Genomic DNA, 18,282 nt, shown 5'->3' with positions numbered 1-18,282 from the left:
TGCCCCCTTGAAGTACCAGAATTCAAGAACATTTAAGATTTTAATCCTACTTAATTTTCTTTGGTTTTCAGTCTTTTCCTCTTTGGCAGTTACCTGTGGTTTCTGGAGTTTCTGCTCATAGTCTGGTTTTTGGAAAAACGGTGGTTCCTGCAGTTTCTTTAATCCCGCTCTCTTCTTTAGCTCCGGAGGAGCCTGGTTGGTCGGGGGGGACACATCATGGCTGGGCTTGCTCTGACAGTCAATGTCAAACTGCTTCAGGATGAACTCTTCATCAATGTTGGAACTTCCCTAGAAGATTATCACATTGCACGAGTCAAGGACAAATGGTGAAATTCTTCTTTAATCTAATGGAGGTATTTGATTATGGCTAAGAAGAGGTCGTTTGGAGGACAGGTAGAAAATGCTCGGTCAGCATTCACTGGGAACAAGAAGTATTGGGGCTCTGGAGGACTTCGTCGGTGTGCTACGGGACAACTCAGGACAGCCAGGAGCAGCAGGTCCCTGAGGGAATTAATGGGCTGAGACAAATTCAGTCTGCTGAATCCTAAGCAGACTTCTGAGTGCATAAAGAATACATGGTGTGTACACGTACACACACACACACACACACACACAGGAATATTGCTCAGCCATAAAAAAGAATGAGTTCTTGCCATTTGTGAGAACATGGATGGACCCAAAGGGTGTTCTGCTTAAATGAAATAAGGCAGAGAAAGACAAATACGACATGACTTCACCTGGATGTGGAATCTAAAAAACAAAACAAATGAAAAAGCAAACAAGAAAACAGAAACAGACTTATAAACACAGAGAGCAAATTGGGGGTTTTCAGAAGAGAGGTGAGTAGGGGAACAGGTGAAATGCGTGAAGGAGATTGGGAGGTAAAGGTTTCTAGTTATGGAATGAATAAGTCATGGTGATAAAAAGTACACCATAGAAACACAGTGGTATTGTAATAGTGTTATATGGTGACAGGTAGTAACTACACTTGTGGTGAACACAGCATAATGTATAGAACGGCAAATAACTATGTAGCACACCTGAAACTGGAGTCAGATAAATAGGTTCAGATAGAGGAGTCAAGAGGCAGAGAGAACACCTTGCAACATTTTAGGACCTAGATCTAGCTATACCTGAAGCTCCTAGGACCTCAGGATGGTTCCCTTCTCTCCCTTAATCCAATCTGAATTGGATTTCCAATTCAGGATTGGAAAATTCATTGGATTTCCAATGAAGTAGTCCTGAATAATACATTGGCTAAAACTGACTAATGTTTTCAAAAAACAGGAGCAGAAGATTATATATCCTAGAAGGTCTTAAATCCAGGAGAAAACTAAGAAGACATCTGCAGGGACTTAAGAATACAAATAGGAATTTAAGTGGATTCTTGGAAGGAGGGCAAGGAAAGACTTTAAGAACAAACAAAAGTCTACTCGTGTCAGAAATATCTTTTGTGAAGGTTGTGGTTAAGATAAATATAACTGAGAAAAATGAGTTGAAGGAGTGAAGGACTGAGAAAAAAGGACATGGAAATGGAAAATAAAAATATGAAATAGCAGGGTGGGGAAAATGAGTAGTTATTGGCCAAAATATATAAACTTTCAGTTGTAAGATGAAGAAGTTCTGGGAATCTGATGTACAGTGTGGTGACTGCAGTTAACAAAATTGTATTTATACTTGAAAGTTGCTAAGAGAGTAGATCTTAAATGTTCTCACCACATTCAAAAAAGATAATTATGAAAATGAACTATTGGGATTTCATCAAGATCAAAAGCTTTTGCAGAGCAAAGGAAACCGTTAACAAAACCAAAAGACAACTGACAGAATGGGAGAAGATATTTGCAAACAACATATCAGATAAAGGACTAGTGTCCAGAATCTATAAAGAACTTAGCAAACTCAACACCCAAAGTACAAATAATCCAATCAAGAAATGGGCAGAGGACATGAACAGACATTTCTGCAAAGAAGACATCCAGATGGCCAACAGACACGTGAAAAAGTGCTCCACATCACTTGGCATCAGGGAAATACAAATCAAAACCACAATGCGATATCACCTCACACCAGTCAGAATGGCTAAAATTAACAAGTCACGAAATGACAGATGCTGGCGAGGATGCGGAGAAAGGGGAACCCTCCTACACTGTTGGTGGGAATGCAAGCTGGTGCAACCACTCTGGAAAACAGCATGGAGGTTCCTCAAAAAGCTGAAAATAGAACTACCCTATGACCCAGGAATCATACTACTGGGTATTTACCCTAAAGATACAAACGTAGTGATCCGAAGGGGCATGTGCACCCAAATGTTTATAGCAGCAAGGTCCACAATAGCCAAACTATGGAAAGAACCTAGATGTCCCTCAATAGATGAATGGATAAAGAAGATGTGGTATATATACACAATGGAATACTATGCAACCATCAAAAGAAATGAGATCTTGCCATTTGCGATGACGTGGATGGAACTAGAGGGTATCATGCTTGGCGAAATAAGTCAAGCGGAGAAAGACAACTATCATATGATCTCCCTGATATGAGGAAGTGGAGATGCAACATGGGGTTAGGGGGGTAGGAGAAGAATAAATGAAAGAAGATGGGATCGGGAGGGAGACAAACCATAAGTGACTCTTAATCTCACAAAACAAACTGAGGGTTGCTGGGGGGAGAGGGGGTCAGAGAAAGGTCCATAAGTGGAGTTATGGACCTTGGGGAGGGTATGTGCTATGGTGAGTGCTATGAAGTGTGTAAACCTGGCGATTCACAGACCTGTACTCCTGGGTATAAAAATACATTATATGTTTATAAAAAAATTTTAAAAGTGCAAAGAAAAAAAGATAATTATGTGAGGTGATGCATGTGTTAATTAATGCAATTGTGGTAATCATTTTGATATATATAAATGCATATTTATATATATCAAATTATCACATTGTATACCTTAAACTTACACAATATCATAAGTCATTTATATCTCAATAAAGTTGGCAAAGAAAAAGAGCCACTAAAAAGAAAGAAACAGCAACAATGTGGCATATAAACAATAAGCACTCAAATACTCTGCAAGCTTGCAAACTTTCCAGAAACATCATCTATAGGGAACACTCCTATCATAAATGATGGAAGAATCATAATTCCTTTATAACTTTATTTGACTTAGATCATATCCTAACATTGTTTTTTAATAATAGCAACTCTGAGCTTGACTTTAAAAAGTTGGTTGTAAGTATTACTATGAACTTACAAAAGTAGTAGCCCAGTTGCAGAAGTCCCTAACTCCTTTGCGCACATTTTCATGGATAAGAGGACCATCTTCACGGAGCAAATCTGTTTGATGTGGCTTCTTTTCTTCATGAAGCCATTGACCTGGATGTGACACAGCAGTCTTCTTGGGACTAAGAATAATGAGATCATCAAAGACTTACAAGATGAGACACCATGAATCCAAACAGATATCAAACACTATCTTAAAGAAAGAAGTGGTAATGCTTGCATTTCTAATAGTCTCTCACAAGTTTTACAAGGTAGACGTTAATTTTCCAGAGACTACCTTCTCATTATTAATATCATAAAGGCAAGTATATCATGAGTTGTTATAATAATTAAAATGAATATAGCATTTTATTAGTATAAGTTGATATTTTGAAATTATGAGTACCATTTTTTTAAAAAGATTTTATTTATTTATTTGACAGACAGAGATCCCAAGTAGGCAGAGAGAAAGAAGGAAGCAGGGTCCCCGCTGAGCAGAAAGCCCGAAGCGGGGCTCGATCCCAGGACTCTGGGATCATGACCTAAGCGGAAGGCAGAGGCTTTAACCCACTGAGCCACCCAGGCACCCCGTGAGTACCATTTATTAAGGCATGTGCCCATTTACTGTGTTTGGAGTTCCCTAAAGCCATTGACAATCTTAACAAGCAGGAGATGTCCTTGACTTCTCTCTCTCATCCCTAAAATCCAACCCGTTAACAAATCTGGTAGGCATGGGGCGCCTGGGTGGCTCAGTGGGTTAAGCCGCTGCCTTCGGCTCAGGTCATGATCTCAGGGTCCTGGGATCAAGTCCCGCATCGGGCTCTCTGCTCAGCAGGGAGCCTGCTTCCTCCTCTCTCTCTCTGCCTCTCTCTCTGCCTGCCTCTCTGACTACTTGTGATCTCTCTCTGTCAAATAAATAAATAAAATCTTTAAAAAAAAAAAAAAAAAGCTTTAATAAAAAAAAAAAAAACAAATCTGGTAGGCTTAAATTCTACCTCTGTCTCTGGACTGTTGCAAATGTTCTTCACTGGTATCTCTGATCTCCCCTAGGGCCCCAACCCCCAAACCGTAATCCATTCTCAGCACCGCAGCTAAAACAATCACTTCAAAATATAAATCTGGTCATAGCAAATGAGGTCCCCCTTCGCCCTCAATTAAACCTCTCAATACCTTCTTTTTTAGGTTGAGATAGAACTCACATACTATAATATTTACCATTTCAAAATATACAATTCAGTGGCTTCCATACATTTACCAAGTTATGCAACCACTGTCATTATCTAATTCTGGAACATCTGCATTGCCCCCCAAAAAGCATCTCCGTAACCACTGACAGTCACTTTTCATTTCCCCCATTCTCTCTGCTCCTGAAAACCAGTAATCTACGTTTGGTCTCTATGGATTTGCCTATTCTAGACATTTTATCTGAATGGAACCTTATATGGCATTGTTAAAAAAAAGATTTTATTGGGGCACCTGGGTGGCTCAGTGGATTAAGCCGCTGCCTTCAGCTCGGGTCATGATCTCAGGGTCCTGGGATCGAGTCCCATGTCGGGCTCTCTGCTCAGCAGGGAGCCTGCTTCCCTCTCTCTCTCTCTGCCTGCCTGTTTGCCTACTTGTGATCTCTCTCTGTCAAATAAATAAATAAAAATCTTTAAAAAAAGATTTTATTTATATTTATTTGACAGAGAGATAGAGAAAGAGCACAAGTAACCAGAGCAGCAGGCAGAGGAAGAGAGAGGAGCAGGCTCTCCACTGAGCAGGGAGCCCGATGCGGGGCTCGATCCCAGGACCCTGGAATCATGACCTGAGCCAAAGGCAGCTGCCCAACCAACTGAGCCACCCAAGTGCCCCAAACATATGGCATTTTGTGTCTGGCCTCTTTCATCCAGTACGCTGCAAGGATCATACATGTTATAGCATGTATCAGTGGTTTCCTCCCTTCTATGGCTAAGATTCCATTGTCTGAGGAGACCACGTTTTGTTTATCTGTCATCAGTTGATGGACATCTGGGCTATCATGCACAGTGCTGCTATGAAAGAATGTTCAGGCACAAGTTTTTGTATTCAATAGATTATTACTCTTCCATTAAAAAGACCTAAGTCTTAATTCCGTTTCCAAGGTCCTTCATGGCCCAATCCTTGCCTGTTTCTCTAGATTCTTCTCCATTACCATCCTCCCTCACTCTCTGAGCTGCGGCCATCATGGCCTTCTGTCAGTTTCATGAACTCCTCACGCTCCCTTCAGCCACAGGGCCTTTGCACATGTTGCAACATCTGATTGCAATGCCTTCTGCATTCCCTCATCTCCCTTTTGTTCCAACATACATATCCCTTCCTCAGGGAGGTGTTCCCAGGCTGTCCCCAGAACCCACACTTTCTTCCTGGTACCCTGTACCTTTTACCCAGAGCACCCATATATTAATTCATCCATCCATCCATTCAACAAACATTTACTAAACACCAGCTAAGTACCAGGCACAGCTCCGGGCATTAGGATTCAGCTGTAAATAAAGTTTAAACCCTATCCTCATAGAACTTAAGATTGAGACAGATGGGAAAGAGGTAAGCCTATGCCAGGTGATACAAAGAAAAATAAAAATATAAAAAAAAATAAAGAAAAATAAAACAGGGCAGGAGGTGTGGACAGTGTTGACGGGGGGCTTTTTATTTCTACAGAGAAGGCATCACTACCAAAGTGATAGTTGACCAGGGACCCCAAAGAAGAAATGGATCAAACCAGGCAGATATCAAACTGCAGACCCAGGCAGAAAAAAACATGTACAAAGGGCCCAAGGCATGGGTGTGCTGAGCATGGTCGAGGCACAGCAGAGACGCTCGTGTGACTAGAGGGGTGAGACCAAGGGACAGAGTAGCAGAGAGTGAGGCCTGATGGGTAAGGGTGCCTGATCGTAAGAGCATTTAGAGTCAACCGTGAGACTTCGGATTTTACTCTGAATAAGCAAGCAGTTGGAGAATTTTTTAAATAAAAAACACAGCATTTATGGCCATGATATGGATGTCGCAGTGTGTTTGTGTAATTGAGGTGTGCTTGACCCATGATGTCACCTGAGTTTCAGGTGTGCAACCCAGGGATCCAACAAGTCTGCATGTTACGCCGGGCTCACCACAGGTGTAGCTGCCATCTGCCACTCTATGAGGCTGTTATAATACCACTGACTACATTCCCTGTGCTCTGCCTTATCTGGAGAATTTTGAGTAGAGGAATGAGGCTGACTTAAGTTTTTAAAAGAATCATTTTAACTACTGTTGGGGCAGAGAGCAGGGCTATGTTGGGTGGAGCTTACGAGACCAGTGAGTAAACTATGACAATAATTCAGGTAAGAGATGGTGGGATCTTGGAACAGAGCAACAGTCATACAGTAGGTATGACTGATATATCTCAAAGGTAAAGCCATTAAGATTTGTTGGCAGTTTCGAAAGTAACTAGAAGAATGAAGTTACTATTTAATTATCTAGAGAAGATAGAAGGGTGAGTAGGTTTGGGGAAGAAATCAAGAGTTCAGTGTGGACTTGCTGAGTTTGAGATGGCAAGGGTAGATTCATGGGCAAATGTTGAACATCCATATAAAGCTGGGCAGAGGGAGATCACCTCAGCAGATGACCGAGTCCGATGTACTTCAAGGTCAAAAATAAGAGGAGGAGGGACCTGCAAATGAAGACTGGGGAGAGATCATTGAAGGGGGACGAGAGCCATGAATGAGAGGTGACCGGAAGCCAAGTGAACAAAAAAAAAAAACAAAAGTGTTTCAAGAAAGAGGACATGATCAGTTGTGTCAACTACTACTGGCCCATCAAACATGATGATCACTGAGAAGTCAATGGCGACCATGACCCAGGGCAGATCCACTGGAGTGCTGATGAGTTAAAGAAAGAAGAGGAAGTAAATACGGGCACCTCTTTCATGGAGCTTTGCTCTAAAGGAAAGGAGAGACTCTGTGCTCAATAAGTTATTTTAAAGATGGGAGATATTACCTCACCCTGTGGTAAGCTGATGATGGCTCCCAAAGGGATCAGGTGCTAATCCTTGGAACCTGTAAATGTTACTTTACTTGGAAAAATTATCTCTCTATATACGATTAATTTAATTAATTTAACTTCAGATGGGGAGATTATCTTGGATTATCTGGGTGGGTCCTAAATGCCATCACAAGTTGATGAGGGAGCAGGAGGCTGGCTGAGGACAAAGCAAGAGCTGGCGCCTTGTACCCCCCCTCCACCCGCTCCCCTCCATATGTGTAGCATTCCTCAGGCACCCCTGACTGCCATAAAATGATAAATGGTTAACTTGCAGAAACCACAGTCCTGCAAGGCAGGAGTCTCCCTTGGTTTGCAAATGTCCTTGAGATTTACAAACAAAGAAGTTACCTTATCAATAGCCCAATTTCCAAAGACAGAGAACTCAGTTCCTCAAGCCCTAATGTCACCCTCCCCTCCATAAAAAACCGAAGGAGGCGGAGGTGGAAGGAAAAGTAAATCAAGTTAAATTTCTTCTAAACCTAAATCTCATTAACAAGGATGCTTGATAGCAGGAATGTAACATTCCACCAGGAGACTCCCAATTGTCTTTACTTGATAGTAACCAGGCCTTCAATATCCTGATAGTGCTTTTTTCCGCATGCGTGGTCTAACCCGGCCAGTTCTGCTTCTGTAAGATTGCTTTGTCTGCTTTCGCGGGCGGACCCCCTGACCCAACCCACTGACGCCAAGTATGCCTGTTCAAACTGTCAACCAATCAGCTCAGCCCTACCCGAAACTTGTTTGTATCTGTCTATAAAAATCCTGCACCGACCCAGCTCCGGACCTCTCAGCGTTATCGGCAACGAGCGGCGCAGAGGTCCAGGCTCGAACCTGCAATAAACGACCCTTGCTGCTTGGCTTTGACTCACGTCTCTGGTGGTCTTTTAAGGTGGGAGTAATACTCAGTTGGCATTTCAAAGTGTCCTTGTAAGAGAAGTGCAGAGGGAGATTTCACACACACACACCCCACACACACACAGGAGAAGGGAATGTAAAAACAGAGCAGAGAGATTTGAAGATTTTGACCACGAAGATTGGAGTGACATAGCCACAGCTGTAGAATGCCCGTAGCCACCAGAAGCTTGAGGAAGCAAGGAGTGCATTCCTTCCTAGAGCTTCTGGAAGGAACATGGCCCTGCTGACACTTAGATTTCATCACAGTAGTACTGATTTTGGACTCTGGCCTCCAGAACTGTGGGATAATAAATTTCTGTTGTTGTAAGCCACCAGATTCATGTTATTTTATACAGCAAGCACGGACAAGGACATGCTAACAGAATGTGCTAAGACTACACTGACAGAAAACCTTGCCATTAGGCAATTACACATTCATTCTGTGATGATAATTTATTAAGATATTAGTTTGGTTCACTTCCTCTATACTATTATCTTTTCTCCTGCTTTTAATTTCTTTTCCTGAAGATTTTTTCAGGGTTGACCAGGGAAACTGCCTACTGTTAAAGGCAGAACATCTCTCCAGTGGAAGGAAGCCCAAGCTTGTTGCACCAATTATACTCGACATTGTGGGTGACATGGGAAGGGGCAGGGGCGCACAGGGTGTAGCACAAACAGCGAGAATGGAGAGAGGAGTCCCAAAGACCAGAAAGAGGTTAAAGATCAGTCCTGCAATTACTGGGGACCTACCCCACTTTCTTATAGTACAAATGATGACCATGACTGGTTTGCAGCTCACTGGGATGAGGGTTTGGGGCCAGACGTAAATAGAAAAAGAGAGAAAAGTGGTGTTTTAAAAACATACGGCTTTGTGAACTAAGATGCATACTTTCTGTATGTATTCACTGTTCCCTTCCACACCGTGCTGTAATCACCATGAGGACAGGGTCCTAATCTGTTTACCATTCTGTCCTCAGAGCCTAGCATTGTCTATGACCCATAGCAGGTACTCAGCAAGTGCCGTTGTTTCGTTTCATTTCGTTCTACAGAAAGAGAACCAGCTAACAGTTCGCCGAGGATCAAAAAATTCAAAGATGTTCATAGGGCCACAGTGACCCACTCTGCTGGGCTCTCCAAGGGGATCCCTACTTATAAAGCTCCTCTCCCTCCCCCCAACCCCCAGTTTCTGAGCAAAACAATACAAAGAGCAAAGATGAAAGCCAAAATATTATTACTGACAACAACCATGTTGGAGCACATGGATTTAGGTCCAAAGGACCTGGTCACTGAAACCCAGAAATGGGCAGACTGTCCCGGCACCCAGCAGGCTCCAGTGGTGCTGGGCCAGGCCGGGGGTCCCCTCAGGAAGGGAAGAGCAGACAGGGTTTGTGTTTCTCATGCGCCATCTTGCTTCCTCCTAGAAGAAGGACAGAGCGGAGATGAGTGTGCCCAGGTCTTTTCCCCAATTCTATGAGGGGCCAGGAGAGTTGGGTTCCTGTCACCCTGCGTCTCATGTCAGCAAACAAGTATAATTGAATAAAAGCTCCAATGTGGTCCCTTCCACACACCCTGACCGTGGGCCTGGGTCTTCAGTGGCCCAAGGGCTGTGGATCAGCCTTTCTCTCCTTCATCCACACTCCTAAGGGCCCACCAGTGATGTCATCTAAATTCACAAGTTGAATTTGTATCCAAAAACTATTTTTTTCATATTTTATTTATTTATTTAAGAGAGAGAAAAAGAGAGACGGAGCCATGGGTTGTGGGGGGAGGGGCAGACAGAGGGAGAAGCCAGTTCCCTGCACAGCCCATTAGGGGGCTTGATCCCAGGACCTGAGCTGAAGTCAGGTGCGTAACCGACTGAGTCACCCCAGCGCCCCCCGAATCTATTTTTGTGTAGCATACTTATCGTCCCATGAACATTTCAGGTTAATTATGTGAACTGGGAATATAAGAGAGTGATACAAAAGAAGGAGGTTTCTATGAAAATTAAGCTTAGTGCTTTGGAAAGGGTTAATGAAGGTAGAGTTCCTGGTGTAGTTTAGGCAAAAATGATGACTGGGAACTTCAAGCAGGCACAGACTCCAAAAAAGGCTTGACATGAAAAGACTGAGCAAGTGAATGTACTGTTACGTTTTAGAGTAAAGTGAAATGCTTCAAGGACTTGATATCATTCTGTATAAGTCCCTGTGTTCCTCTTTCTGTTTTGGTTTGCTTTCCAGCCAACTACTGGTCCCAATCACGTTGAGTAAAAGGCTTCTGACATAGATAACTCAGTCGCTGTGGGTCAGTTAGCCAGGTTTTCTGCAGTTTTCCTCTTCCCAAACTGCTGTCCTAGAGTCATGTAGGGTCTATTGCCGGGTAATTCACATTCATTTCTGAAATAAACACTACTCACAGGAGGACCCAAGGCTTTGTTGCCTTCTCCTTGGAAGTTAGGTTATTAAGTAAGTTATTTTGCTCCTCGAAATTATTCAAACGGAGCTTCGAGAAGGGAAGTCCTCAAATATTTCGTCGGTGTCAGAACCAGCAAGGGGTTAAGGACAATACTTACAGGCCCGGGTCGTCTTGGGTGGAAAGTTTTTTTCTTAAGAGTTTGGCTGGTTCCTTTGCTCTTTTCCTGACACCCTGACAATAGGCCCACGTGTCCTCCAGTTTCCTGTCGGGATCCAGCACATCCAGCACCTTGAATAAGAGCTACAAACAGAAAACCACCTTGGAGAGAAGACCAATGTGCCAAAAAAGAGAAGCCCCTGGATTCTAAAGCAGAACAGACCAACATGCCCCTTGGCGTTGCTTTTCCAGCGGTTAAGCCGTTCATCGGTTTCTGTGCGAGTCCTGGGCGGGGCGCTATGGGTAGGTGTCCCCCACCTAGATATTAGGGATCGGCTGTTGTGCTGCATCCGTCTCCTCCAGACGGAATAGTCCCCCTGGGCCTACCCCAGTCCCTCACTGCTCCCCTGAGCCCAGTGCCTCCAGATAGTTTTTGCTTTTAACTTCCTCCCACACATAACAGTGTCTAGATTTTTCTTGGACTCCATCCGTGCTCCACGGGCAGGCCAGGACAGTTGAGACCACGGTGACTGGTTGAGCAACAGGCACACAAGCCAGGTTTTACCCACGGGAACCAGGCGATGGGATTTTGCTGGAAGCATGCAAAAAGAGGTGATCTTTTTCTTGGCAGAATTTCAATCTAGAGCAGCTGGTGGCCACCATGGTACCATAAGAAGAGATCCCACCTCGGAAAGAAGCCAACACACCTCGCTGGGGAGGTCAGACATGGAAATAAGGGCCACAATCCCAAGTGCCATCTGGGGGTAAGTGGAAACAATCTGCTTGTCATGGGCTCAGCAGCTCTGGCCTGTAGGAGGCCCAGGAGGAAAGCCCCAGGTGGAAAATTGATTAGAAATTCTGGTTGTCCTTTCTACAGATTTTTCTGCCACCAGTCACTTATTCACTTATTCACTTTCCACGAATCCTTACTGAGGGTCTACCCCACGGCGGGTATAGTGGAGCACAGTGAAAGATGCCCATGAAGTCCCCGCCCTTCTAGAGATTCTACTCCAGCAAGGAGCCCAGGGGCGACAAGAGCTATGACGAAAAATAGGTCACGACGAGTGCTAGAGGATGGGGCAGAGGGGAAGTGTTATTTTATGAGACATCTGAGCAAGGATCTGAAGCACGTGAAGGAGTGAGCCAGACAGACGTGTAGGGGCAGGTGTCGGGGCACAGAAGGGAGATCAGAACTGGACATGCTTGCTCAAGTTCACAGAGCAGCCAGGAGGTCAGCATGGCCAGGGCGGGGTGAGAGCAGGGGTGAGGCTGCAGCGGGAGCAGAGCAGGGGTGGGGCAGCTAGCAGGCGGGCACACAAGGCCTTTCAGGCCACGGCAAGGACTTGACTCTGACTAAGAAAGGGCCTGGGAGGGCTTTGCAGAGAAGTCAGGCTCGCGGAGTGCCCGAGGGAGCAGACTACGTGGGCGTAGGCGGGGCAGCAGGCCCTGTAAGCTCCCTGCCCAATATCCATTCCGCCTTTTCCCTTAAATCTAACAGAATTATATTCCAGATTTTGTTTTCCGTCCCAATGCCCAACCAAGAAACTCCATTTTCTAGTGTCCCACAGCAGCTAGAAGTGCTCAGAGGAATGAGATGTTTGCCACGAAGGTTGTCCTTTGTCTAATTAAAAGACAGTCCACTGGCCCGGACCCTTTAACCTTGGCCCCCTTCCCCTTCTCGTTTGAAAGACAGACTGGATGCCTGCAGGCCTGGAAGCGCCCTGGGATACAGGAATGGGAGCCACAGGCTGAGGATTCCGGAGCTGAGAGTCAAAGGCAGCCGGGACGCGGGGCGTACTGAAGCCGCGGCCAAACCCAGCCTGACCATGTGGTCAGTTTCCCCAGAACCTTGCGGGCTCCACCTTGCGGGCTCCCCGCCCCACGCCCCATCTGAGACCTAAGTACCTCGGACACCTCCCGACACCAGGCTAAAGGAACAGAAGCAAGACTGACAATGTCCCCGGTGGCTCCTGCCCTCAAAAAGGCCCAGGCGAAGCAGGCTGGTAGAACTTCGGGGTGAAGGCGTCGAATGTTTCTGGTTTACTGGACCTTTCGAAGTTGTGTGGCTTCATGGCAAACACAGGGAGTGGCCCGTGTGTTGCTGCCAGTGTCCTTCCCGGGAGCAAGGAAGGCTGCGCCAGCCCCCGGGGCGCACCCACTTGTCCCCCCAACCCCGCAAACACATCACCCCTCAAAGGAGCTCCCCCACATCTAAGGGGAATCCCTCTAGAGGCCCTCCCACAGCCCTAGGTCAGGAGGTCACCTCAACGGGCATGTCCTCTCCCAGATTAGGGTAGAGAGCCAAAGGGTGCGGGGTCCGCTGGGCTTCCACGTCCGCCAGGAAGGCCCCCCGCGCCCGCTGCGCAGGGGACAGCTCAGGAAACGGGGCTGCTCCCTCGGGCCACCTGCGCTGCCTCTTCTCTGGGGCGGGTCGGCGAGCTGGGGGACGGATCTGGGGGAGAAAGGCCTCCTGCGGACCGCGAGTGAGCAGAGCCTCGCACGGCGGGCAGCCCCTCCGGAAGTCATCCAGGCCCTTCTTCACGAACGTCCACCGCAGGCCGTCCAGGGCGGGGGGGCGCGGCGGCCGGTGCCTGGGCTTTGTGAAGCCCTGGGAAGGTAGACGCTCTTCGCACCTGGAAGACAGCACGCACCACGGGGGGTGGGGGGGGGCAGAGGTTGGAAGGAGGTTGGCCTCCACCTTTCTTGAGGGCGTGAGGTAGGGGAGGAGGGCTTGGTGGAGGGGGCGAGCTAATCAGACTGCTAGCTCGGCGGCCCACCACCTCCGGCCTATGCACGGCCCCTCCCCTGTTCGCTTTAGGCTGTTGGCGCGCATCCCACGCTCACTGCTCTCCCTGCGCAGGCAAAACCCCTCCCTCTCCCAGATTTGAAATGTTCCCTCTCACTTCTACCTGCCTTGTAATATCTGCATCGTTCTTGTATGTGCATTTTTTCTTCACTTACATAAATGATTTGCCAAGCACCATATTATAAAGGCCCATCCATGCCACTAGGAGTACATCTAATGTTATTACCACCAGGTTCATCTACCCATTCTCCTTGTCACAGGTTGCAACAAAGGACCACAGGGCAGGGGGAAGAATCTGGATCCCAGGGATCACTCACCCTTAACCGGCTGAATGACTTTGGCACTTCATTTAACCTCTGTGGGCCGCAGTTCACTCCCTAAACCCAAAGGGTCAAAGTTTTCAAACTGGCCGTCCACGGGCAGCGTGGGGCCTACAGACCTGTCATTTGGTCCCTTTTCTCTTTGAATAAGAATTAGAACAGGGGCACCTGGGTGGCTCAGTGAGTTGGGCCTCTGCCTTCAGCTCAGGTCATGGTCCCAAGGTCCTGGGATCGAGCCCTGCATCCGGCTCTCTGCTCAGCGGGGAGCCTGCTTCCCCTCTCTCTCTCTCTGCCTGCCTCTCTGCCTACTTGTGATCTCTGTCTGTCAAATTAAATAAATAAAATCTTTAAAAAAAATTGATCAGTTAACTTATATCAAGGACTTCTTATATAACAGGCATGTTCTAAATGCTTTACATGCGTGAACTTACCTAAATCTCATAACAATCCAATGAAGTAGGTACCGAGTACTAGCATTATTCCCACTCATAGATAAGGAAATCGAGCCTCAAAGAAGTTTGGAACAAAACAAACCCTTGTGAGAGATGCCCTAGCTAATAAATGGTAGAGGGGAGATTTTAATCCAGGTGGTGTGACTCCCGAGAAAGGTGTTCGAGCCCTACATACATAATCTAGAGCAAAAATTAGGTTCTCTGGGAACACTGGGTCCAAGTTTCCATGGAGCCACCAATTGGTTTAATAGTTGCCCTCTATAGACAAGTCCTAGGCTCTCTTAGTAACAGCCTCCACCCTTCCCTACTGCCTTATTCTACCCAGCCTGCTTCCCCGAGTTCCCTTACCCACCAGACCCCTGTCTGCACAGGGGTCTGTTAGGGTATGGCTATGAGATGGAAGCAGTTGATGGAAGGAAAATGAGACTCGTTCCTAGATAATCTAATATATTTTAGCCATCAGGACTGGGAACATGAGCAGCTTAAGGGCAGGTCACTCATTATCTTAATACATCACTTCCTTAGTCAGATAGTTCTATATTATTGGTGTCTTTCCCTGAAGCCTCTTCACCTCCAGGCCCCTTTCATCTGTAACACTCTTTATACCAAATCTACTCCGTGTTGCACTCAACCCTGCGGGCACAAGGCATTTTTAAGAGTTTCCCGCTTAATTCCTATTCTTTCCTTAGGAGTCCTAGAAACTTCTTGCTTGCTGGGTGTGCGTATGTGTGTGTTTGGGCTTAAACCAGCTCTACTGTGAAGATCTAGATGAAAGGATACAAAAATTCGCTCATTGAAACAAACAAAACACTCTTAAGGAGCTGAACAGCAGGGTGTTGAAGTTTCATCCAACCTTAACATCTGATGACCCGTTCAGCATGACCTACTAGCAAGCAACCTTCTATAATATTAGACACCTTTACAAAGTTTATTTTCCACACATTTACAAGTAACTCAGACATCCAAGCACTTCATGAAACCAAATCTGATGACTGTTATTTTTGCTTAGGGACAGTTATATCACTCAAAAATGGGGACAGCCTGGCAGCTAGTTCCAGTCTCATAGACTGTTAGAGCTGGCGGGACCTGAAGGAAATCTAGTCCACCTCCTCTCAGACACTGAGTTCGGAGAGATGAACAAGCGTCCACTAGGGCTGGAGGCCTGCCCACTGCCCCGCTTGCCTCTCAGAGCTAATAAACTTCCCTCTGTGTTTTATTAAGTCTATGAAAATTTTTGCTTGGCCCAGAAAATCAAACTGGACACTTTTTTCCCCTAAATATTCACTATTTTCACAGTCATTAGCATATGCTACATGGATCAATATCCCCATCTGTAAGAATTACAAGAGTATTGATCATTTATCCTAAAGAAATGAAAACCTATGTTTGTATAAAAACCTGTACACAAATGTTGATAGCAACAACCAAAAACTAGAAACACCTACATATCCTTCAATAGGTCAAATGAATAAAAAACAGTGGCACATCCGTACCAGCAACAAAAATGAACGAATGGGGTGCCTGGGTGGCTCAGTGGGTTAAAGCCTTTGCCTTCAGCTCAGGTCATGGTCCCAGGGTCCTGGGATTGAGCTCCGCATCGGGCTCTCTGCTCTGCAGGGAGCCTGCTTCCTCCTCTCTCTCTGCCCACTTGTGATTTCTGTCTGTCAAATAAATAAATAAAAATCTTAAAAAAAAAAAATGAACGAACTACTGGGACACCTGGGTGGTTCAGTCAATTAAGTGTCAGCCTTGGGCTAAGGTCATGATCTCAGAATCCTGGGATCCAGTCCCGCATCAGGCTTCCTGCTTAGCAGGGAGCCTGCTTCTCCCTCTGCCTCTGCTCACCACCTCCATGCTCTCTCTCAAATAAATAAATAAATATATTTTAAAATGGACAAAACTACTAATATGATGGCTGGATGGATCTCAAGGGCTTTATGCTGAGTGAGGGAAAAAAAAGCTCATCTTAAAAGGTTTTATACTGGGGCGCCTGGGTGGCTCAGTGGGTTAAAGCCTCTGCCTTTGCCTCGGGTCATGATCCCAGGGTGCTGGGATGGAGCCCCGCGTTGGGCCCTCTGCTCAGGGGGGAGCTTGCTTCCCTTCCTCTCTCTCTGCCTGCTTCTCTGCCTGCTTGTGGTCTCTGTCTGTCAAATAAATAGATAAAATCTTAAAAAAAAAAAAAAGAAAGAAAGAAAGAAAGGTTTTATACTGTATTATTCTATTTATCTAACATCCCCAAAAGAACAGAGTTATGGAAATGAAGTACCATATTGGCTGCCAGAGGCTGGGGGTGGGGAAGGAGTGCTGACAAAGGGGTTGCAAGGAGTAGGGGCCTTGTGGTGAGACAGTTGTTTTGTTCCTTGATGAATACACGTGACAAAACTTCATGGAAGTTTATACACACCCAACTGCAAGCAAGAGCGGGTGAAACCTCAGCACGGTCTGTGGTCTAACTAATACATTGTGTCAGTGCGCATTTCCTGCTTCCGTACGGTGCAGCGGTTACCTAGGCTAGTTCGCTGGAAGCAGCTGGGGGACGGGTCCATGGGACCTCTGTACTGTTTTTGCAACTTCCTGTAAGTCTGCAATTATTTCAAAACAAGAACTTTGAAAATGTGGGGGAAAAGAATTTCCAGAAGGCCTCCTAATTGCTAAAATGTATGCAGTATATGCTTTACAGATGACACGTCGGTTACTCCTCACAAAAGTCCTCTAACGCTGGCTCATTGTGTTGTTCCCATTTCACCGCCCAGCAAACTGAGCCCGGAAGGAGCTGTAGCTCGTGCAAGGTCGCGAGGCAAACGAGAGGAGCTGCCGGCCTTGACTCAGCCTCTGCGGTTCTAGACCTTGAAATCTGCCGCCACGTCGGGCTGCGTCGCAGCAGCCGAACTCCGGCTCCTACACAGCTCAAGGAACCCGCGGAGACAGAAAGCCTCGGGTGGCTGCCCTGCGAGGGTGACGCCGGCCGTTCCACAGGCCGCAGAGCGCCCCAGCACCGGGGCTCCCCCAGCCCAGACGCAGGCCCGGTTCGGCCACAGGCACAAGCGCGGGGGTGGGGGGTGCGAAGCCCCAGACCCCGACTAACCCGGAGAAGGCGGCGGGACACCAAGCTCTCCGGGGGCCTCGGTCCCCCGCCCGGAGCGGGTTTGTGGGTCCGCCTGCCCCGGAGGCCGCCGCGGGGAGCACGGGCTGCGCGACCGCAGCGCCCCGCGCGGGTGGTTTCTGTGACGACCGAGCAGCGGCCGAGCGGCCGGGGAGGGAGGGCGGGGGACCTCCTGCCCGCCCCCCGCCGTCCGCGCCCCCGCGCCCGCCCCCCGACCCTCCACCCCGCCCCCCGACCCCCCACCCCGCTCCCCGCCCTCCGCACCCGCCCACTGCTCCCCACCCCCACTCCCGCCCCCGCCCCCGCCCCGCCGCCCCAGCGTCGCGCGGAGCAGGCGCCCCCACGCGGCACCCGCCGGAGACGGTCACCGGGAAGCGCTTACCGGGGCCCCCGGTTCCCGCCCGCTGGCCCCCGCGTGGGCGCCGCAGGCCCGCACAGCCCCCCGGGCACGGCCATGGTCTCCCCGGCCCGGCGAGCACAGCCCGGCCCCCGCGGTGCGTGTTCCGGCCGCCCGCGTCGCTAGGAGACCGCGGAGCCCTGCGCCCGCCGGGTTCGCCCCGGCGCCCCCTTGCGCCCCCGGCGTTCCCCGGCCTCGCGCCGGCCGGACGCCTGCTCTGCTCAGCCCGGTTTCCAGAAGGGGCTGTCGAAGGAGAGCAAGACGCGGCCGGCGGGACGGATGGACGGACGGATGGACGGGTGGACGGACGCATGGATGGACGGATGGACGGACGGACGGATGGACGGACGGATGGATGCACGGACGGATGCACGGATGGATGCACGGACGGCCACGGAAGAGTGGAAAGGGAGGGGAGAGGTCCACCGACTGCTGGCGGTCGGGCAGGACTTGGGAATCCCTGGGCC

The 18,282-nt window shown here is 47.8% G+C and overlaps 1 protein-coding gene across 1 annotated transcript in view; it reads right to left on the bottom strand.

Annotated features, from left to right (window-relative positions):
* The window catches only part of FAM47E (family with sequence similarity 47 member E), a 37,184-nt gene extending 19,240 nt beyond the window's left edge, over positions 1-17,944 (bottom strand). Inside the window, 5 exon segments of the mRNA XM_045079895.1 lie at positions 94-288; positions 3,245-3,395; positions 10,739-10,881; positions 13,001-13,370; positions 17,801-17,944. Coding sequence (XP_044935830.1) covers positions 94-288; positions 3,245-3,395; positions 10,739-10,881; positions 13,001-13,370; positions 17,801-17,874 — 933 coding nt within the window. The 5' untranslated portion in view covers positions 17,875-17,944.
* Positions 17,945-18,282: the final 338 nt, after the last annotated feature.

The sequence above is a fragment of the Mustela putorius genome, unplaced genomic scaffold (assembly GCF_011764305.1).
Source record: "Mustela putorius furo isolate JIRA1106 unplaced genomic scaffold, ASM1176430v1.1 tig00000430_pilon_pilon_pilon, whole genome shotgun sequence".
Taxonomy (NCBI): Eukaryota; Metazoa; Chordata; class Mammalia; order Carnivora; family Mustelidae; genus Mustela; species Mustela putorius.
Note: the sequence above shows the minus strand (reverse complement) of the source record. Positions and strands in the feature narration are given on the sequence as shown.